The sequence below is a fragment of the Uloborus diversus genome, chromosome 1, assembly GCF_026930045.1.
Source record: "Uloborus diversus isolate 005 chromosome 1, Udiv.v.3.1, whole genome shotgun sequence".
In the NCBI taxonomy this organism is placed as follows: domain Eukaryota; kingdom Metazoa; phylum Arthropoda; class Arachnida; order Araneae; family Uloboridae; genus Uloborus; species Uloborus diversus.
The window spans coordinates 221,413,915-221,437,543 of NC_072731.1; the positions used below are offsets into that span (position 1 = coordinate 221,413,915).

The 23,629-nt window shown below is 31.7% G+C and overlaps 2 protein-coding genes across 2 annotated transcripts; both read left to right on the forward strand.

Moving 5' to 3' along the window:
• The first annotated feature begins 14,700 nt into the window (after positions 1-14,700).
• On the forward strand, positions 14,701-18,430 carry LOC129218862 (uncharacterized). The gene is made up of 2 exons (XM_054853186.1): positions 14,701-16,506; positions 16,586-18,430. The coding sequence occupies exons 1-2, from the start codon at positions 14,701-14,703 to the stop codon at positions 18,428-18,430; spliced, it is 3,651 nt and encodes a 1,216-aa protein (XP_054709161.1).
• Positions 18,431-18,785: 355 nt separating this feature from the next.
• LOC129218872 (uncharacterized) lies at positions 18,786-19,544 on the forward strand. The gene has a single exon (XM_054853196.1). The coding sequence runs from the start codon at positions 18,786-18,788 to the stop codon at positions 19,542-19,544; it is 759 nt and encodes a 252-aa protein (XP_054709171.1).
• Positions 19,545-23,629: the final 4,085 nt, after the last annotated feature.

Sequence of the window (23,629 nt, forward strand, 5' to 3'; positions counted from 1 at the left end):
TTTAATAAATACTTGAAAAATCTGGTTCGAAGCATCCGAATATAAATCCAGTTTATGGTAAGGGACGTTGTTGATAACAGTCAAAGTTCTAATAGAATTCTATGTTAAATTGGGTAACAAATGTGAGGGAACAAGTGGTTAAACGTAAAATAAGTCTTCCGAATACTGTTTTTGCATCTATTAGCAGATAATACTCCATAATTTTACTATTTATGGAAGCATAACGATCTATTGTGTGCATCACATGACTTCCTTTTACTCCAATTTAATGTCATTTCCCCATTACTGGCATTTTTAATGTGAATCAATAGTTTACTCTCTAAATATCACCAACAGGTGGGCAAATTGAAACCAGATTCTAAAAAAAAAAAAAAAAAAAAAAAAAATTCAAAAAAAAAAAAAAAAAATCGCCAAGTTGGCGACAAAACCTTGCGACCAAAATACTGGCGATATATCGCCAAGTGTCCGCCAAATTATAACACCACTTGAGTTTACATCGAAATTAAAAATGATTCTCCCCCCCCCCCAAAGGAGCAAAATAACCCTTTTGAAACATCCGAATGCAACCAAAAGGGGAGGTGCACAACAAGACCCCACTAGGAGTCTACGTACCGAATTTCAACTTTCTAGGACACACCGTTCTTGAGTTATGCGACATGCATACGCATATACGTACATACAGATGTCACGAGAAAACTCTTTGTAATTAACTTAGGAATCGTCAAAATGGATATTTCGGGGATCTATACGTTCTTAGGCCCTTTTCCACGTGTGGTGGAGTCGAAAAAAAAAAAAAAAACTCAACATTAATTCGGGGGTTAGTAAAATGGAAATTAAGGTCGATTTTTGAGTGAAAATATTTTCGTGAATACAATGCTTCCTTTTTTATAAAATGATGTAAAAATGGAAATATATTCAGAATGCCACCAGTTTTTGAAATTTTTCATTGGTGGAAAATATTTTTAGAAACATTGGCTTTGTGTATAAAAATGCTTGAATTTATATCGCAGGCACTAATGACTAACATGTTTTGAATCTTAAATGCCAGTTTGATATTATTTCGAAGTTTCTCAAAAGGTAAAAACATTGTAAGAAATCTTTTTCTGAAGACAAGATAGGGGCTTCATTCGTTTTTCTTTGAAAGATTTGTGCATTTCCTGTGAGAAATAACATTTTCCTGAGAGTTAAAATTATCCTAAAAATTGAGCTGATAAGTGGTTTCACAAAAAATAATTAAAAAATATTGTGTAAGTATACTGCTATGCATTTAATTAAATAAATAACTGTAATAAATATAAACAATGTTAGTTTCTTTAGCACTTTTACTTATTCTTGAGGGTTTTCAAAAATATTTTAAATCTTTAGTTTGTTCTGTTTTTTACAGCAATTTCCTCCCTTTTTTTACTGCATTCCTTTTTTACATTATGATTTCTAAAAGTATAAAGGAGAGTTAAGAAGACTTTACTGAAGTGCCTTTTTTACTCTCAAGTATTATTCAGATTTTTTAGAAAAATCGATCAGAAAATAAAAATCTTTATCCTTTTATGGTTGTTATGGGTTTCCGATATTTCTCAGGCAATCATTCGTCTGTCTGAAAATCTAACATAAAACACTTTCTTTTTTCCTCCCATGCTCAACGTTAACTGCATTTATATCGATACAAAAGTATTACAAAAATAGATTTCTCGCTCATAGAAATAAAAGATTTTATGAAGAAAATGTGAGATGTTTTTTTAAACAAGTTATTGATTTTCCTTTTACTCTAAACGCTAACTCTGACTGATGGGAAGAGCATCGAACAATGAAAATATTACCGCTTATTGCTCTACATATGTTGAAAAGCAAATAAAGCATGATTTTGTCTGATCACACACACACACGTATATATATAAAGTAAGTAAAGTAAACAATAAAAAATGAATAAACTACGTATTACATTTAATACAAAGCTTCATATTTTGCTCTTTTTTATATAAAAATAAAATCGAATTTTTATTCTTTAACGTCATAGATTGGTTATTTCAAAGTATGAACGTTACAGAAAAAACCGAACGTTTCACGACGAGCAGTCATAACATCGAAACTGCTTTGTAAAGAAATATATGATTAATTCTCAAAAAAGAAAAAAAAAAAAATAAATAAATAAATAAAGTATTAATAGCAAAAGCAATTTAACACTTTTGCATTTCTGTTTTATTCGAAAAGTTATGTATTTTAATGTGGAGATCAAAAACATTAAATTCACCATGATGTTGAATCTTGGGTTTGTTGATAAGAATCGTGGATGTTTTTCTATGTATTGATAGAGCTAATTGTTTCTATACACTCTTTCTAAATTATAGCAATAAATTATGCGTTTTCTGCAACACATTTTGCTGCAAAATAGAAAGAATAGTAAACCAACTGAGGTGCGAACAATATATATGAATTCGCAAACTTACTGTATTCGATGTACTTTTCCAGCTCCAGTATCAAAAAGGATTTTCGTTACACTTTATTCTAAAAGTTTACGTAACAAATTTTAGGAGAGTCTTTTTTAAGGGGACTTTTATTCTGTGTATAAATTCACTAAAACGGGCAGAAATGTTTTTTGTTTTCGCAAATAATATATTTCAGAGTTCAAGTAGCTATAACGAACATTAGAGTAAGAGAAGAATCAAAGTAGTTTTAAATAATGTAAAAGTGATTCATGTAGATATTGCTGTCCTTCTCGCTCGATCATAAGCTTCAAATTTTTAAGTATTCCAGTCATTTATTGTTTGGAATACCTTGACTGGTTTTTAAGCAAACTTAAAGGTTTTAATTTAAAAAGGAAGCTGTTAATATATAATTTTTCATGCACGTTTGTATTTTTGTTCAAATCTCCGATTCTTTAATAAAGGAGGAGCGCTGAATACAGCCATGTAATGCCAATAGGACCTACCCTCCAGTTTTTGGATGTAGGATAGCAAATTTTACTAGGTAGTAATGTAACCGTCATCAGAAAGCCTAACTGATGATAAAGCGTTCTCAACATGCAGTTTGTTATTTACATGTAAAAGTGTAGTTATTACAAAACAGTCTCGTCGAAAATGTCTGATCTTATTTTGAAGTAGTTGTTTTGGTTCATGATTAACTAGTTTATTAGAATTTAAAAAAAAAATGTTAATTGTACTAGAAATCCTAATTTATGCAGTTGACGAAATCAAAATGAAAATGTTTTTTTCCCGTGATTTGATAACCCTAGAAAAGTAAATTGTAATCCAAGACCCGGAAAGATCTAGTAGATGCTATGATTTTGTACTGCGTATACTGCACACATGACCACGAACTGTAAGCAGCCGTAATCAAATATTTAAATGTGGATTTATGTGCTTTTATAGTGACAATAATGAGTTTTTCATTTTTTAACGTTTGATAGTACTTGTTGGCCTTTTTTCAGAGTTGGCCTTATTGGGAACTCGTGTTATAAATCAATTTTCGCATGGACCTTTTTTTCTCTTTTTTTATGAGTCATGTGATGAATGTGCAAGGTTTGGAGTCAATTAAATCATAAATTAGTGAGATTCTAGACCATGAACCTAAAGATGACCTTATTTGGAGCACTTATCTTATTTTCTGTAGCTTTAGTATGATATTTTCGGGATTAAATTGCATTAGTCCAGAAAAATTCAATTTAGTTTATCAGTTAAGCTTTTTATTAGTAAATCTTCAAAGTTGTCATCTCGCCGTTATGTTCATTTTACCAAATGCACATTGATACAAAACTTTGTATTTTATGTGTGTTTGTTTTTTCTTTATTATTCAAAAACATGAATTGAGCATACGGAACAAAAACTCATTTAGTGGTAAATTATAAACTCGATTTTTTTTTCTCTTAAATTAATGATGTTAATACTATAGTTTACCTTCATTTTGTTATCAACATTTTTTGTTACATTCATAATGGTATGCTTAATAACTTTAGAAATTGATATTGCTCTTGATGAATTATTGGCCAAAAAGTAAAAATTAAAAACTTTGCATTCAAGGAAAAAGGTAGAACATGATTTCTGCAACTTTTTCATTTTAATATTTTTTGTAAACCTTTTATTGTTTTATTACCTTGAATACTATGATTTTTCATACTTCAAACTAATGAAAAATCGCTTAAAGAACACAAAAGCATTAGAAAAATCGCAGTTTAGGTATTTAAAGCATTTTACTACATAAATATTGATAAGATTATTTCAAAAATTTCAAAACTAACCACGAAACAATGCGATAGTGTAATAATGAAAAATATTAAATATGTAGTCTTTGAGAGATCATAGTAAAACATGTTTCTGGATGCATCAATAATTTGCTGTCGTCCCCGTTAGCGAAATATAAGGTCTAAAATTTTGAGAAAAGTAGCCAAACTTAGCGCTTGGGGTTAGTTAAATATAATATAAATAAATAACAAAAAAAAAAAAAAAAAGAAGAGAGACTGAGGAGGTCGAAGCTGCTACAGGGAATGTACTCTATGGAGCTGGAATTGATGGTTTTCAGCTTTTAAATTTTTAAACGCGTTTTTTTCAAAACCACTTTTTTAAAGTCTGTGTGTTCATTTCTATTTTAAAACCCATTTACCGATTCATTTCAAATTTTGTACACACTTTTGTACACATATTCTGCATGTAAAAAACCTTCTTCTAAAGTTGAGTTTGAGATTTTTTGTTTTTTACTAACAAAATAGCAGAATTTCTCGTGAAAATTAACACTTTTAACTTCAAATGACCGCCAAAAATTTAAAAGGCAAACAAAAAAAGATCTAAAAACCTGGGGGGGGGGAGGGGAGGATTAACAATCAATACTTTGACTAAATTCAAATGGAATTTAATTTCAGATAAATGTCAGCTGAGATACAGTGAACACGACAAATCATCTTTCTATAAAGGTGTTCTGAGAAAAGCTCTGTCATCGGCCTGTCTGTGGATATTTTCTGAAGTGAAAAAAAAAGTGATTTTTGATGCTAAAAACCTTATTTCCCATAAAGCATCTACAAATTATAAACATTATTTGTAAACAATTATAAAAACTGTGCAGGTTTTAAATTTGCAAACGTGAAAGCAATTTTAATCAAACCAGAAACGGGGGAAAAAATGATCGAAAATCAAAGTAAAAAGAGAACAAAATTGATTTTTGCTATTAACATGCATTGTTAGAAGTAAAATTTATAATTACTTTTTAAAATAAATAGTATGAGAAAGTGCCAAGCATTTTGAATAAAAATTGCCTTTTCCCCCTATTAGTTATGATACTTCTAGTGATGAAACATAAATAGCTAGAAGATAAAATACTATTTCTTATGCTCTTATTGCAAATCTTATAAATAAGAAAGACTAGAAAATCTTCTTTAATAAATTATTCTTACATATCTTTTTTATTACCTAGTCAGCAAAAAGTTTCATTAAATTCCCTTATCAAACGAAAAATGGGCCCCAAGTTTCATTCTGCAGCTTATTATAGAATAATTACTCTTTTAAAACATAAAAGCTTATTTTTTTACAGTAATGGGAAATTATTCCAAAATATGTTTTTAGCAATAAAAAAGGATATTGACAAAAAAAAAAATCCATTACTCTCAAATAGAGTTAATGGATCTTTCGACTCCTTTGAGATTGCATTCGATTTGCTTTGAAATAATAAAAACGTTTATTCATACTCTGATATACTTTTTCATGCCTTTTTTTTTTTTTTTATAAAAGACAAAGTTAACCAACTGCCTCAAAGGTTTAAAATCACATTTCCTTCTAAGCATTTATAAGTAATTAGTTCTTTTTAATTCATCATTTTGTGTTTTGATTTCAAAAGCGTTCTTTACTTTCTTAGATTGACAAAAAACAGAAAAAAAGGAATAAATTTTAATCGTTAAAATAAAAAAATAGTATTTCATCATAGTTTAAACTTTTTTTAAAAAAGTAGAATGATAAATTAAGTATCATTTGATCGAAACTTAAAATTATATCTTAAAATATCTCCTAAATTATATACGTAGAAATGTTTCTATCAAGCTGTCTGAGATAATTTTGGGCCATAAAAGTTGCATTTTGAATTTCTAATAAATAGTAAGAACAATAAAATGTAATAGACCAAGACGAAAAAAAACCTCCAATAATATACACTACTAAATATTAAGTATTTTAATTGAAGTTAAATGGAACTGAATTCCTACGCAAATTATTAATGTGATATTCTTTTTGATTATGTAGACTATCATTACCTGTTTTGTTTTATTTAAACTGCCCTTGATACCTTTAAAGTATTCGAAAACAATTTGTCAACAAACTAACGACGTAAGATAAAGCGTAATTTAAAAAAAAAAAACCTTTTAAACATTTTTTTTTAGGATCGTTTGGAAATAGCCATTACTTTTTCTACCTGAATAAAATAAATTCTTGTGATGAAAATTCCAAACATTGCAACTGTATTGTGGCAACACAGTATGCAAATGGCCCCGGATAATTAGGCTAGCGAAGTGTGGATTTTTCTTTTCTTAATTTATATTACAAAATTTGGAACCCAAGATCTTACATGCCAAATGTGGATAAATCACGTTTCGTGTCAAAGTAATATAAAAGATTTATTACAATAATGTTTGATTAATTTTTTTATGAAAGTAATTAAAATCATTTGAGGAATGACAGATAGCCCCTCGCACGAGTTTTTTAATTAGATGCACTAAATAGCCAATCAGAAAGACTATCTCTCTCGACAAGAAAAGACAATCTTTTTCATTTTGCAATTCCATTGTCGTAGAATGAAACGATATGGTTGACTGTCCCACGGACTACTGCCTGGATTAAGGTAACATGGTCGTTTGGCGATGTTGGTGGTATATAATGAAATTGGCAAATTGTTTGACATTTTGGTCAAAATCTTAAAGTAATTGAACTATTTTTTAAAACGAATTTGTTCAATAATTAAAAAATTTAATGAAACTTTAGATTAAAAAAATACCTCATGGATATTAGTGCTAAATGCAACCTAAATTTCCGTAATCTCTAAAATACTTTGATTAAAATGCTCTCCACCATTGAAAAACAATTAAAATCTTTATAGAATATAAACTAGTTTTCGAAATAATTTTAAATGTTTTATTTCTTTTTTTACCCTAATTTCATCTTATGAAATATTTTATTTCATTTCATTTAAACCCCAATCTATTATAGTTTATCTATTGCGGTTAAAAATATTTCGCACAAATACAGTAGCGGGTCAAACGTGAGTTAGAAATTAATGAATCTCAATTTTTGCCGTGTTTTAATTGTTTCTAAGTTCACTAATTAAATAAAAACGTATTCACATAAACTAAAAAACCTCTTACTGGGAGTACTTTTTATCGCATCTTTATTTTTACACAGACAAATTAAAGACAGAACTTTCTAAATGTCCAAAAAAAAAGCAACGAAAAAAAAAAGGATTATGTTTTGAAATTAACTTTGATTGGCATACAACGTCAACATCATAAATCCTGTACGGATTTTATTTAATCGAAAATTTAAATGAAAAAAGTATTCTTCGTTTGCCCTGGAAAAATATCCTGCAGTTTTTAAGCACAGGTTATTATAACACAAAAATAAAAATCCATATATTGTAAAATGCATGTTTTTAAAGATTTTGTGGAGTTTTTTCTTTTACTAAATGTGGAAATTAAGAATTAAAATTTTTTTCTGTGATGTGAAGCTGAAAATAAACAATGTAAAAAGAAGCATTACTTAATGTTTTTGCTGAAGATTTATTTATTTTATCTTTCTTTAAAGGGCATCCTGAAATCGAATCTTTTCGCATAAGCGTTTTTTTTTTCTCGAATAAAAGTAAAATTCTCTAAAAGGGCACTTAAAGCTTCGTTTCTTATCTATTTCCGCGAAAATAATAAAGTGATGAAATAAAGTGTTCGTTGTAGTTTTGAAAGCCTTGTTGTGAAAAAGAAAATAACTTTTGCAGAACCTATTTCACTTGAAAGGGCAAAATATAACTTGATGTTCAAGGTGTTAAAACTTAAATTTTTTTCATTCTTTCATTTAAAAATAACATACATATTTTACCGCTTCATAATTTTTATATCAAAAATGCATAAAGACTTTAATTTTTACAATTGTTATTCCACTGAAAAAGCTCGGCTTTATTCTAGGCATTTTTAATTTTTCAAATTTGCTGTAAAATAGCTTTAAATTGGTATGTTATCGTTAAAGTGATAGTTAACGTCTCCCTCTTAAGGTGCAAAAGTAAAATACCTGTTAAAATAAAATACCAAATAAAATGAGATGTTGAAATGAAGATAAAAAATAAATAAATAATTTAAAAAGAATGAATGACAACTGTGAAACTTAAACTCCCGAGACACCCCAGAGATGTGTTCTGAACTTAAAAATCACTAAGCAACCGTGCCAATTTCAAGCAATAGGAAAAGTTCCTCACCTCAATAAAAATGAGCATTTTAAATCTCCATCATAGCTTATGTTCCAGCAAATACGAGTAGACAACTGTATTGATAGTCTTTCATTTTCTTTTAGAATACATTTATGCCAACAACATCTATTTGAGTTTTTTTCTGACTCTTACGAAATTCAGTGCAAAAAGTATTAACAAATGAATTGCCAAGCGAATTCGGATATCATTAAAAAAGTGTAATGAGTATGTTATGTAAACTGTCTTGATCGTGGCTGGGAGCTACCTAAAGCTTCTTGGTGAGCTACTGGTAGCTCGGTTTGACGATCACTCTTTAAGAGCTCGAAGGGTTGCACAAATAAACAGGAGCAGAAAATATTTTTTCGTTTAAAATCTAATTCCTAATTCATTGCATTTCGATGATCTTTACGAAGATCTTAAAAAATAAATAAATAAATAATAATAATAAAAAAAACATAGAATTGCTGTCATGCCGTCGGTGGTTATTTTTTGATGGGGAAAGTGATGTGAGTTTCAGATGTGGAGCATTCTTAGCGGATGTCGAATATAGACACCCCCCTCCCCTTTATTTGTCCACTACCTTACTTTGACATTGGCTTTCTGCCTTACGGTTAAAGAAGCATGCACTCTACTTGTATACTATAGCTGTATGAAATAGTTTTATTCTTTAAAATAACCTGAAAACGTGTATGGAAGAACTTGGGATTCTGAAGAGAAGCTTTAACAAAAGAAATAGCAATACAGAATAGAGATACGTAAAATATAAATTTTATTAATGTAAGAAATTGAAAAGAATGTTTCCAAATCATTTTAATTGGTTTAAGCATATTTAGTACACTGTCAAAGTTTTACTTAATCCTAATATGTATTAGAGATTTGTTGTTGCTATTTCTGTTACTAATCTCAGTTACTTAGCAAAACTATAGACAATGTCCAGGAGCAACAAAATAATTAAGAAAGAAGCAGCAGTGCATCCCGGAGGACCTCGTCTTCAGTGAAGCCCAAACAATCAGAGAAGCCAGTAGTGTCCCCTTTGTTCAGTTTATATCAGGTAAAAGTAACATTTTAAGGAGTTTCAAGAAAAAATAATTTCTTTTTTTGAAATTCCAAGTGGTTCAGTTATTTCAATGTAAACATTATCGCATCAAGTTCAATTTATCACTGGAGGATGAATCGAATAATTACGCAGGTAAAATGTGTGAAAAAAATATTGCATCAACTTTTAAATATGAAGAAATAAATATATTTGATAGTTAAAAATATAGTAAACTATAATTTTTATGAGCATACATAAATGCTGATATTTGAATATAAATAAGCATTTCCAACAAAACATTCGTAAATATCTCTTCCCCTCCCTCTCCATCGTTAACTGAGGATTTAAATATACATCATAGTTTTTATTGTTTACGAGAAGACAAGAAGAGTTAATCGGCTTTATTAAAGTGAATTATTTTTCTTGCATCTTTATGATCACATATTTTGTGTTCAAAAAATTCATATAGCTTTATATTACATATAGAAATGTTACTGTGCATAGAAGGAAAAAAATCTTTTAATAGATTTGTGAATCATGTTCTGTTTAGTAAATGAATTCCAAAACAAAAATAAATAAATAAATAAATAAATAAAAACTTTCCTTGATTTCAAAGCATACAAATCAGATTTGTGTTATTACCAAACAGTTACATTTTTCAAAACCAAGTAAAGAGATTCCTTTCATTTATACAAAATACATTCAGAGAAAAAATCCGTAATGCGTAATGAAAATTCTTTGTACTAGAAATTTTGTGTAACATAATGAAAATATTCCATTAAAGTTTCCGTTTTCATGAAATTGCTACAAGATGTCCTTAGAAAAAGAGTATTTGAGAAATATAAAAGTTTTCTGTGACTGAACATACTTTTTGCTTTTCAAATTCCTTTGAGAAATTGAATTAGCCCTTCTTTTTAATAAAAGTAAAACTTGAAACAGCAGTTGAAATATGCATTCGAAGCCAATTCTTTAATCTGAAGTGAAAATTATTTTATGAGTTAAAGAAAGATAGTAAAAAATAAATACTAATTTATTGAAGTAACATAAAAAAAAACAACTAAGTATTCCAAATAAATAAAATATTTTTCTGTTATTTAATGCTACTGCGATGAGAGATTAAGCGCTAACTTTCTTATTTATTGAAGCTTATAAAAATAAAACTATTATGCAAATAAAAATTTAACATTGTCTGTATATCTCTTTTTCAATTAGAATACCATTTTTGATAATAATTATTTCTTACATAAACTTAGATACTTTTCTTTTTTGTCATCCTATGCAATACCTTCTTTGCCACAAATATTTGTAATATTTTTCTATTCTTATTGCCAACAGTAAGAATATGCTGTAGCTGCTTAAAAGCTCCCTCTAATTAGTAATTTAATATCATTTATTGTTTTGGTTCTAAATATTTGAGAGCATATTTTCAGTTGTTTTTTAACTAAGATTGAAACAAATTGCGCTATTTAGGTAGTTTTTATTCCTCCATAACTTCTGAGTTTTGGAATAAAATCAACAGCATTCTTTAACAAATTTTTACTTTAGTTAATTATTTAATAATTTTACGTGGAAGTTAACTGCATTTCTTTATTAATAAAAAAAACTTTGCCTGTCTTTTATACTAAACAGTTAAAGGGATAAGTTTTTTTTTGGCACGTCTACACTTAACTCCAAGAAGAAAAAAAGTTAATATTTGCGTAAGAAATATTTTATATTTTTTCGTTTTATTAATTCCAAGATTAATTAATTTAAATGATGAGAAAACATATTGAAAAGTTAGAAAAATTCCTCAATTTTATTTGTAGAATGAACTAATTAGAATTCCCTTTAATTTGATGAATGCTTACGAATCTAGCAGCTAAATAAGATAGGTAAAACGATTGATTTGTTTGTAAACATATTTCATACCATCAACGTCTATACGCCCCAAAATTTTTTAGATATTGTTATTTATTGCGTGTTTTCTGGTTGCAAAGTTTTAAAACAAAAGACGTGAACTTATGAATGAAATAGCATCCTACAAACCCGTTTAAAATTAAAAAGAAAAAACTCCAAGGAGGTCCAAACTGAACTCTCTACCATGGAGATAAATTTTCTTTACGATTCTCAGTTCCTGTCTCAAATTTGAATAAGATTTCACTGGTCAACTCAATGAAACCGGAAGTCCTTTGTTAATCACTAATCTTTAAACTCTTTTTGAAAAAAAAAAGCAGTAACCATTGGAGAATTGTTTCTACATGCAATGTTTTTCTTTTTGAAACAAATTTGCGTTCTTGAACAATCTAAGACTTATATATATGCTCCATTTTATATATATATATATATATATATATATATATATATATATATATATAGTTACAAATTCTATAAATAATAATTATTTTTGCGATTAATTTGTCGTAATTTAGCTAAATTTGGTGTTTATTAAATTATCTTTCATCTAAAATTATCTTAGTATCGTAACCTGTAAATAGTATCTTGTAATGAATATACACTCCGTGACATTCGACTGAAGTATACGGTCCCCCTATTTTTCATTGATAAGTTTGTGAATTAATAAAAAGAAAATAGAAGGAAACTTTGGGAATCTTGTGAAATATTTGAGAGGTCTCTTTCGAGATTTATAAATGGCCACAGCCGACGGCGGGCGTCAGTCTCGACTAAGCCGTTGGGCTGAGAGCATGTATTTTGCTCCGTGTGTATTAGTCTTCTTTTTCGCTGTGTTGTTTTGCGTATTTGGATGTAAATACGTGTGCCATCGTTGAGTATACGGTGTTAATTGATATTTGCCTAATTGCTATGGTGAATTTAGCAGTTGTTAACGATCTTTCCTGTACAAAGTGTAAATAAATCTCTGTTTTTTCTCAAGAACTGTGTCGTCATTTCAAGAAAGTTTGAAGCTGCACCGGGACCTTTTATATATATATATATATATATATATATATATATATATATATATATATATATATATATATATATATATATATATATATATATATATATATATATATTGCAATAGGAGTATTGCAGGTTTAGTTTATGAACTACAAAGTTAACAATTTCTTGATTGCTATTCCTGTGTTTCGATGAATAAAAGTTGCGGTGATACCAATTAAGAGGAAATTACATTAACATGTACCCGATATTTTGTCTCTTTGTCAGATGCTTCAAAATATAATATTAATCCAGTCGAACGTAAACAACTTCAATTGCAATAACAGTTGTACGATCGATTTCTTGGAAGAAGAAACGAGTGGGACAATGAATTACCGAGCAACTCATTGTATTAAAATGTGTTTTCCAATAACCACTCACTGTATTAAAACAATGGAATGCTATTACAAAATTTTGACTATCCGCCTCTTATGAAACAAAAGACAGGGAGATGGTATCTCCGTAGATATTTATGCATGTCAGAAAGGAATCATGTCTTCCTCTTCGCAAAGCTATATAAACAGATATGAAAGGGAATAAATAGAACATTCTCAATAAATGAAACGATATATGTATGAAAGTACTTTCGTGGGAACTGCATATCATGCTTATTGTATCTCTAAATGTGAATTGAAATACAAATTTTAATGTTTTCGTAATTGTTTTCCAGGGATTTCAGGAAAATGTATTTCTACTATTAAAGTCCGACGATATGTATGCAAGTATCTAGGATACTATTATGCATGTGTGCTATTACAATCTGACTGTATTTATGTATGTATCTATATCTGCTTAAAGCTCACTTCTGATTGACTGTCGGGAGAAAGACGTCATCACATATGATAAGTATTAAGAATACGCTTTTCTTTTTTTACACTCACAAGTAGGAATCAGATGTTCATGTTTGCATAAGCTATGTATACCTGAACAAATAATAAAATAATTGAATGGAGTAAATACTATTTAAGTTTTTTTCGTATTATGTTATGTACATTTATTTATTTCAAATTCATTCTCATGTTATACGACTTCAAAGTACCGCAGCTTTGAATGTCAGTCAGTAAATGCATTTAGCGAAAAACCCCGTGGAATTTTTTTGAAATGAATTAAGAAGATGCTTACAAAGGTTTTTTTAAAATTCTTTTTAGATTTGTCAAAAAAAAAAAAAAAAACCGAAAAGTTAGGCACTAAAATGTATCCATCATACACGCTAGAAAAGCAAGTTATTTCGGCTATCAAGCTATTGCTAAGACATCAATCAAAACGTTAAGAACATATTACATCATTGCAAAAGATTTTCGATTGCTGAACCTGTCATCAACCTTCCCGCCTCCCTGACGCTTCAATGAGACTATTATTTATTTTCTTGTGTATAACAGCGCTGGATCTCACAGTAACAATCATTTTTTTCGCAAATAAAATAGCAGCTATTGACTTTCCGATCAGCCTATAATGCAATAAATGTTCTAAGGTTAGAGAACATTTATCAGAGTGAGTATAGTGTTTTAAAACTACCCACATTAAACTGTATAGTTTACAGGAAACAAATAAAGTAAAGAAAAAAAACATGGGAATTAATTCAAAGAATTTTTGGATTTTCGTTTTGAAACATTATTTTGGGGCTGTACACAAATGCTATTGTGCTTTGAGGGGAGAAAGAGGGGGAGGAGTTGTGGCAAAAGAGGGAGAGATTCTTGAAATTATGACAGTTTCTGACAATAAGGAAGGTGGAGAGTCTCCGCCCCGAAATGCAAATTAGGAGATTCAACGTCATACGCTGTGAATTGGATAAAAGCGCGAGTTGCGCTGTGTGTGGTCGTCTTCAGTTCGTTCATAGCCCAGGCAGTATTCGAGTGGACTGTTTCGAGGTATTTCCTACAAGCCGCGGTTTGCGCATAATCCATAGGTCGCTGGAGCATAACCGGCCCTTCTACTTTAGTTCGGGAAAAGTCAACCTCAACAGTATTCTTCATACCACGGACTGGAACCACCGGAAAGTAACCCTTTCATTTACTCTTTATAACGTCCAAGGACTATGAATTTGTATGAACAACCTTAATTTAAAGCATTATATTCACTCAATGATTCCATTATATTATCTTCAGTTGTTTGCTAGCCAAGAAGCGGCATTTGTACATAATGTAAATAAAATAAGAATTATTTTAAATAAGATGTTCTCTGTATCAGTTTAAACGTTACCTAAATTGAACGGACAAGCATCGTCCATCAGATGGTCCGTCGAGCCGGAGGCCCTTCTTGGTTAGTAGCAAACTGATTTTTTGAAAATTCAAGTATTAAAACTGCTTTAATCTGTTAATATGGCCAAAAAACTGCAAGTAGCTCAAGCTAAGTTTAAGTTACATTTAAAAGAAGTGGGTAGATTCGAATCAATGCTAAATGACTTTATTGCTAAACCAAATACAGATATCTTGCTATACGAAAATTTATTGTCGGAATTAGAAGACACGGAAGATATTTTAAATAACGTAATATTAGAAGTAATGGTAAATGAAAGCGATGAAGAGACCGATGATTACGAGAATTTTAGTAAAGCTAAGAAATCAATTCATAGCATTAAAAGTCAAATTCAAAGAATACTTTCAGATCTTAAACCAACGGAAGAAAGTGCTAGTCGAACCGTTAGTCAAACGGTAGAGCCCAAACCTAATCTAAAACTGCCGAAATTCAATTTGCCCACATTTGACGGGGATATTCAAAACTGGATAAGTTTTAAGCAAGTTTTTACCTCAGCTATAGGTTCAAACAAAGCATTAACCAATTGTCAAAAATTGCAATATTTAAATGCTGCTGTATCGGGAAACGCACACAGATTAATTAAAGGTTTTCCTGTTGTTGAAGCAAATTACGCTCAAGCATGGGAAACACTTTCAAACCGCTATGATAATAAGCGAGAACTCGCATATTCCTTATGCACAAAGATATTCAATATTAAGTCGGGTAAAATGTCTTCAAAATTTCTGCATGAAATGATTGACTGTTGCAATGAATCGGTGCGCAATTTGAACACGTTAGGTTTGAAACTGAACAAACTATCGGAAGTTATACTAATAAATTTCCTTCAGAAACGCCTAGACGAAAACATAAGAAGACAGTGGGAGTTAACTTTAGAAAGCGACGAGTTTCCTTCTTATCAGAAATTCATGCAATTCTTAGAATTAAATGCTAGAAGTTTACACTCATCAAAAGATTCATCAAAAGATTACGCGAAGGAAGAAAAATCTAAAGCTCAAACGCTTACTTATACTAACACAACATCTAATAAAGCTGCATTTGCAAAAGCCATTAATTGCACATACTGCAATTCTAATCATACGATATTTAGATGTCCAAAGTTTTCGGGATTGAACTTCCGGGATAGACTAGAATTCGTTAAAAATCGCAAACTGTGTTTTAATTGTTTAAGAGAAAATGATGATGTTTACAATTGTAAAGTAACAATGCATTGCAGGGTATGTTCAAGAAAGCATCATACTTTACTGCATTGTCAGTCGAATAAATCTAGTACTCATGAAACGGAATTAAACTCGAAGAAGGAAAATTCCAATTCTGATTTATCACAAACTATGCAACATGATTCTAATGCGGTATCTCTTTCGGGTACCAATAACTCTGAGAAAACACTATTAACCACAGCCATGATTAAAGTAAAAGATGTTATGGGTGGTTATCAGGACTGTAGAGCTCTTATCGACTGTGGGTCTCAAAATTCTCTAATATCGGAAGATTGTTTTCAGCAGTTGGGTCTTAATTCAGCTACTTGTAATTGCACCATAAAGGGAATAGGAAATTCAATCACAAGTCAATCGAGTAAGATGGTAAAATTAGAATTCACACCCTATTTCAATTCAAATAAATTCTTTATGGATGCATTGGTTGTTAAAAACCTAACTATTGATTTACCCAACTGCAATATGACCAATGTAAATTGGCCTCATCTTAAAAGTTTAAAACTAGCAGATCCGCAGTTCCACATTTCCAGACCAGTGGACATAATAATCGGTGCTGATGTTTTTCTAGACCTGATAGAAGGTGAACAAATAAAAAACAAACATAATGCTCCGGGTGCATTAGATTCTAAATTGGGTTGGTTGCTGATGGGAAAGGTTTAATCATATTCTCAAATCTAAAAGTTACACATTTCATCATGATGTAAATCAAGAATTGGATTTAACCCTCCAAAAGTTCTGGGAGTTGGATTCAATTCCAAACGAAGACAAGGACAATTTAAACAGCGAGGAAATTACATGCGAACAATTCTACGAAAACACAACTAAACGGGATATTAGTGGAAAATATACAGTAAAGTTACCTTTTAAAAGGGAAATTGACTTGGGCGAGTCCAGGACTAAAGCCGTTTCGAGGTTTCTATCTCAAGAAAAGAAATTTGAAAAAGACAAAATTCTTGCTGAACGTTACAAGGGTTTTATGCAAGAATACATAGCTTTAAATCACATGGAGTTAGTACCCGAAAATGAAAAGCTAAAGTCTAAATCTTTTTACATGCCTCATCATGGTGTGATTCGAGAGCAAAGCACAACTACTAAACTTAGAGTAGTATTCGATGCTTCTGCAAAATCGTCAGAAAACATATCCCTAAACGATATTCTACACAAGGGTCCTAAACTTCAGTTAGATTTAAGTTTTATTCTAATGAATTTCAGAACTCATTCAATCGCACTAACCGCGGATATTGAGAAAATGTTTCGAATGATAACAGTGTCTAAGGAAGATTGTGACTTCCAAAGAATTATTTGGCGAACCGATTCAACTAGTGAAATCAAAGATTACAGGCTTTTAACAGTCACATACGGCACTGCATGTGCACCTTATTTAGCAGTAAAGACTATTCAGCAACTTGCTGCAGATGAGCAATCTTTATTCCCTAAAGCTGCAGAAATCGTAAAAACAGATTTCTATATGGATGATCTACTTACAGGCGCGGATTCAACATCAGAGGCTCGAAATATCGTCCTTGAAATGAATGAATTAATGAAAAAAGGTGGGTTTACTTTGCGTAAGTGGTTATCAAATGACCCGAAGGTAATAGAATTCTTGCCCGAAGACTTAAAAGCGACTATTTATCCTAAAGAACTGGGGGAAGAACACTCTATTAAGGTACTGGGTATTGAGTGGGATCCTATCGCAGATTACTTTAGAATACAAATCAAGTCACCAAGCGAAGTAAAGAATAAACGTCAATTACTTTCCAATATCGCTAAAATTTATGATCCACTAGGATTTCTAGCACCAACAACCCTACTAGGAAAACTTTTAATTCAAGAACTGTGGTCCGAGAAAATAGGCTGGGATGAAAATTTACCAGAACAGATTATGAGCAAATGGCAAAAATTCGCATCGGAACTTATGCATTTGAAAGAAATTAAAATTCCGCGAAGTTTGAAAGATAAATGTTCAATTTCAAAATCCGTTGAAATTCATGCATTTTGTGATGCGTCTCAAAAAGCTTACTCGGCAGTAATTTATTTACGCTTCCGTTTGGAAAACGGTGAAATTAAAGTCGGTTTTCTAGTAGCGAAAACTAGAGTTGCTCCTTTAAGGAAAATTACTTTACCAAGATTAGAACTTTGTTCTGCAGTATTATTGAGTCGTTTGTATAAAAGTATTAAGAATAGACTTTTGATTGTAACCGATTTCGATTACTTTTATACAGACTCGCAAATCGTTTTAGACTGGATAAAATCGGAATCACGTAGATGGAAAGTATTTGTCGCAAATCGAGTATCGGAAATTCAAAAACTAACCCCGGTTGAAAATTGGTTTCACGTAAGAAGTGAAGATAACCCAGGGGATTGCGCCAGCAGAGGGATTCTGCCATCTAAGTTAAAAGAACATAAACTTTGGTGGAAAGGTCCAGTTTGGCTTTCTGACCCAAATTTTAGCATTAATTCAAGCGCGTTTTTTCACCCCGTTAAAGAATCGGATCAAGAACAAGAAGAATCGGAGAGCGTACTCGGTTGTTTGAAAGTAGTCAAGTCCATTCATTCAAAATTATTCAAGTTATGTTAAGCTAATTAGAATTACGGCTTGGTGTTTGAGGTTCATAAAGAACTGTAAAACTATTGCAGAAAAGCGCAAGTTTGGGTTTTTAACATCTGAAGAAAAATCGGAAGCTATTTCTCGGGTGATTAAAATTGTACAAGATGAAGAATTCAAATTAGAAATACGTAAATTGAAAAACAACCAGTCACTACTTTCAACACACAAACTTTTACCACTCAGTCCTTTTCTTGATGAAAATTTAATTCTAAGAGTTGGGGGCAGACTGAAACATTCAAATTTGCGTGAAGATCAAAAACATCAAATTTTGCTTCCAAGAAATCATTTTTCAAAACTTTTAATCGATTACTTTCATCAAAAAGCTATGCATGCTGGTGTTCAAACAACTCTATTCTTGATTCGAGAAAACTTTTGGATTATATCAGGTCGGAATGCTGTTCGAAATATTATTCGAAAGTGTATCGTATGCTTAAAAGCTAATTCTTTAAATTCAAAGCAGCTAATGGGAAACTTACCCAAAGAAAGGGTAATTCCTGCTCGAGCCTTCTCAAAATGTGGATTAGATTTCGCTGGTCCAGTAATTACAAAACCGAATCTTAAGCGGTCAAAAGTAACTTTGAAAAGCTATATCGCATTATTCGTGTGCTTTACTACTAAAGCAATACATCTAGAAGTTGTATCGGATTTAAGCACGGGAGCCTTTTTGGCTTGCCTTCGCAGATTCATTGGAAGAAGAGGAAAGCCTTCTGATATTTTTAGTGACAACGCGACAAATTTCAAGGGCGCAAGAAGTTATTTAAATGCTCAAGCTATTATTTGTTCTTCAGAAGATGTTCAAAACTATGCCACAGAAGAAAACATAAACTGGCATTTCATCCCTCCCATTACTCCTCACTTTGGGGGATTATGGGAATCTAACATTAAGACTGTGAAAAAGCATTTAATCAAGGCGTCTAATTCTGCTATTCTTAATTTCGAAGAACTTTCAACCTTATTGATTCAAATAGAAGCATGTTTAAATAGCAGGCCTTTAACCCCTTTGTCTGCTGACCCGATGGACTTACAGCCTCTTACACCAGGGCACTTTTTAATAGGTGCACCCCTTCTGTCTTTTCCTGAATAATATTCTGCTGAAACTAATTCTGCTTTTTCTTGTAGATGGAAAGTAGTGCAATGTATTCGTAACAGGTTCTGGAACAGATGGTCTCAAGAGTTCCTAACAGAGATGCAAGAGAGATGCAAGTGGCGTAAGGCGACTTCAAACGTCAAAGTGGGTCAACTGGTGCTGCTGAGGGAGGACAACCGGCCGCCTCTGCATTGGTGTCTCGCCGAATAACTAAAGTCTACCCTGGAGATGATGGTTTAGTGCGAGTCGTCGACGTGAAAACCTCATCGGCTGTCTACAAACGATCAATTACGAAAATAGTGGCCTTGCCGTATGAAGAATTTAATTTTGGATTTTCATCCAACGCGGGGGAGCATGGAGAGTCTCCGCCCCGAAATGCAAATTAGGAGATTCAACGTCATACGCTGTGAATTGGATAAAAGCGCGAGTTGCGCTGTGTGTGGTCGTCTTCAGTTCGTTCATAGCCCAGGCAGTATTCGAGTGGACTGTTTCGAGGTATTTCCTACAAGCCGCGGTTTGCGCATAATCCATAGGTCGCTGGAGCATAACCGGCCCTTCTACTTTAGTTCGGGAAAAGTCAACCTCAACAGTATTCTTCATACCACGGACTGGAATCACCGGAAAGTAACCCTTTCATTTACTCTTTATAACGTCCAAGGACTATGAATTTGTATGAACAACCTTAATTTAAAGCATTATATTCACTCAATGATTCCATTATATTATCTTCAGTTGTTTGCTAGCCAAGAAGCGGCATTTGTACATAATGTAAATAAAATAAGAATTATTTTAAATAAGATGTTCTCTGTATCAGTTTAAACGTTACCTAAATTGAACGGACAAGCATCGTCCAGAAGGGATCTTGAAATTGTGACAGTTTCTGACAAGGGAGAGAGTGGGAGTAACAATAAAAGTGACATCATGCATTTTATAAGAATATGTTTTTGAGAATTACCGCGATGTGTGACAAATGGGGAAAGGGTTAAGGTGAATTTTATGTACTGTAGTTAATCATTTGTACAGCATAAAAATACCGGATTTTTCTTGGAAATTTATTAGTAGCCCTTTTTCCTTTAATTTGATTGTTGACGTCTGAAAATTTATAGTTTGTGGTTAAAAACCTGAGCGTTAAGCACTTAACTGCATGCAATAGCAATTTTGTTGTTTGTAAAGAGATAGAGAGAGAGAGAAAGAGAATTTTTCATTTCATTTTCGCTATTTTTGATTGATATAAGTACTTGTTTCTTTTATCTCATGGACTTTGACTTCTGTCTCCTTTGTTCTATTCATCTTAACCCACAATGCTCGAGCAGAACAGTGCACGATTTAAGTAATTATACAGTGCAAATAATTTATATTCTCTCATTGATTTGTTTGCACATGCATACTAATCCCGATTCCGATCAATATCAAATGAATGAATTATAAATCCATCCCAGAATACATCTCTTGCATCAATTCACTCGTGTTGTGAAACGTCTCTCTGTTCATAATCTCTGGATCCAGGCTCCCGTCCCCAATCGGAACCATGATAGATTGCTAGAAATCCTCTAAACGGTCGAATTCTCGGTTACCCTAATCCCTTCATTTGTCATTGGGCTCCCGCGAGGGTGTAGAGCCCTCAGTAAAAGATCTAAATTCTGTATTCGAGAAAGAAGCCCTAATCAGAAACATTTTAGATAATGGAAGTTTTAATGAAAACAAAAATATTTTTAAGAAATTATTGTGAATATCGTTTTTTCCTCTTCATGTTTAAACGCATGCACTACGTAACTTAAACTTAAATGTAGCGTTAATGACATTAAAACTTCTAAATCATTGAAACACTTATTTTTAACAGCAGATTTAGCATTTTTTATAAGGTCTGATTGATGTCATTTCTTTTTAAGAAAAAGAGTACACAGCGTCATTCCTTTTAACATGCGAAACCCTTGTTTTTGCAGCCGTCAGCCCTAGATGCATAGTTAACTGAAAAAAATGGTCAAAACAAAATGAAGGGATAGCATATTAAGATTTATAAGCGAAACCGAAAATAAAAGAAAAAGTTTAAAATGAGACCCCAAGTTCCTCGGAATTTATTCAAGAAGGTAATATTCCATTGAGAAATAATGCAAACGCAAAATAATTGAAACGTTTGTGACCGGAACTCAAGGAGATATTGGAACTCTAAATTCTTTCTCACCGGAGTAGGGACCAGGCAGAAGATGTGATTAGAACACATCGCCCGCGCAGAAGAATGGCGAGTTGTCGAAGTAAACAACAAAATATTCACCATTTTCATTGCTATTGAAAAATAAATGCAAATGCTGTGGTATGATACCTAAAAACACAGTAAAAATGCTCGTACAGTTTAAAAAAAAAACAATTTTCAATACACACATGATTTTAAACTCGTGTTTGGTCGCATATTTCCAGCAAAAGATGACCACGAGTGTAAAGTGGCATTAGTTGCAACTTCGCTGCGTTTCATATCTAAATGAATATTGGTCACTTTTGTGTCAAATTTTTGTGTTGGCATTCTTTTTGATTGGGGATTATTTCCTTAAACATAATTATGAGGACCTAGGGGCCAAATAAAAAGTTAGATTACGTAATTATTCACTAATTTTCGTTTTCGCTTCAAATTTTTAAACTACCAACTCTGCATTTTTTGACCCTTTTTGCAAATCTTTTTCGAAAGAAAAGGTTTTGCATGAGAAACGAGGATGAAACAAGTCTAATCAAACGTTTTTTTCCCTTATTTGAGCTTGATTTTTGTACTACAAAACTAACTCAAGGATCCCAAGAAAAATAGATGTATAGGTAGAGCCTAATGAAAACTTGGAATTATTATTTTTGGTAGCAATAGCTCCAAAGATGGTTACGCAAACGAACGTATTATACAAAGATAAAAACTGGTACGGTCAGGTTCTGGTAAGATGCTTTCCGGTTCATTAATGCTTAAAAGATTTTCTGCCCCAAAAAGAGGGATGGGGAAAGCCTATTAGCTTAGCGAAAACGATTGTGGACGAGGTGTCGATTTAAGAATTTCTGTTCTTCCAATCCAAACATAAATGTGCTTGACCAAGACCAAACATCAAATTAGCAGAGCCACACCATACATTGAGCGATCTCTGCTAAAGGGATTATTGTCGATTAATTTTTTGTGCCTTCCTCTTACAGAGAAACAATTACTCTGAGAGAGATGGAGCAAACGAACATTTCTCCAACACAGCATGCCAGTGTATCCCAAGAAGTTACTCAAAAAGTTAAACAAAAGTTAGCATACTGATGGATCCCAGTAAAAGCAGCTAATGATTAAATTTTGGTACCCATCACTTCAAGGATCGTGGCACAACACTTCTCGCTTTGTGGAAAATTTGTAATTTTGTAATATCACTATTATATTTCCCAGCTAAAAATGCATCAAATTTCTTAAAGAAGGATTTTGTTCCACTTCTTATGTATTTTCTGAAATGTTTTTCGAGAATTATAAACGATAAAAACAATATATCGCTCATGGGCTGCAATGGTGGCATAACTCAAAAAACACGCGTTTTGGACTAAGAACAGGTGTAAATATGAAAATACACGTTCTTTTCAGCAGCAATACCAGCGCAAATCATAATTCAATATTACGACGTAAGATGGTAGAAGTAAAATGCATTTCTTATGCATTTTCCTTAGCGACGAAAACTTTAAACCCACTTATCTCAAAACCCGATTTTTTGAGGTTTGCCGCTATTGCAGCCCATGAGCGATACAGTCTTTGCTTTTAATTTCAGGTAATATTTTCATAATCCAATAAACTGCTAATATTGTTTTTCTTATTTTTATTCATAGATCATCTTAAAACCTTTTACTTCCGAGGCGGAAAAAATATTTAATGGAGCAATTTCCTTCGTTGTTTTTCATAATATAATTTAATCAATATTTTATGAATATGTATCAGGTCACGCACACAAAAACTCGGCATGTTTCTCTTTACTCACTTCAAGGGAAAAAAATGAAACATTTCACCTTTTGTTATGCGTATAAAGCACCACTTATGAATACGTATTTTTTAATTTTTTGAAGCTAAAAACTACGAGCTACAAAAGGAA

Bases quoted from the DNA above. Each gene is read 5' to 3' on its own strand.
- LOC129218862 (XM_054853186.1), top strand. From the start codon at position 14,701: ATGGCCAAAAAACTGCAAGTAGCTCAAGCTAAGTTTAAGTTACATTTA. The intron at 16,507-16,585 runs GTTTAATCATAT...ACCCTCCAAAAG, and splicing joins GTTGGTTGCTGATGGGAAAG to TTCTGGGAGTTGGATTCAAT.
- LOC129218872 (XM_054853196.1), top strand. From the start codon at position 18,786: ATGCATGCTGGTGTTCAAACAACTCTATTCTTGATTCGAGAAAACTTT.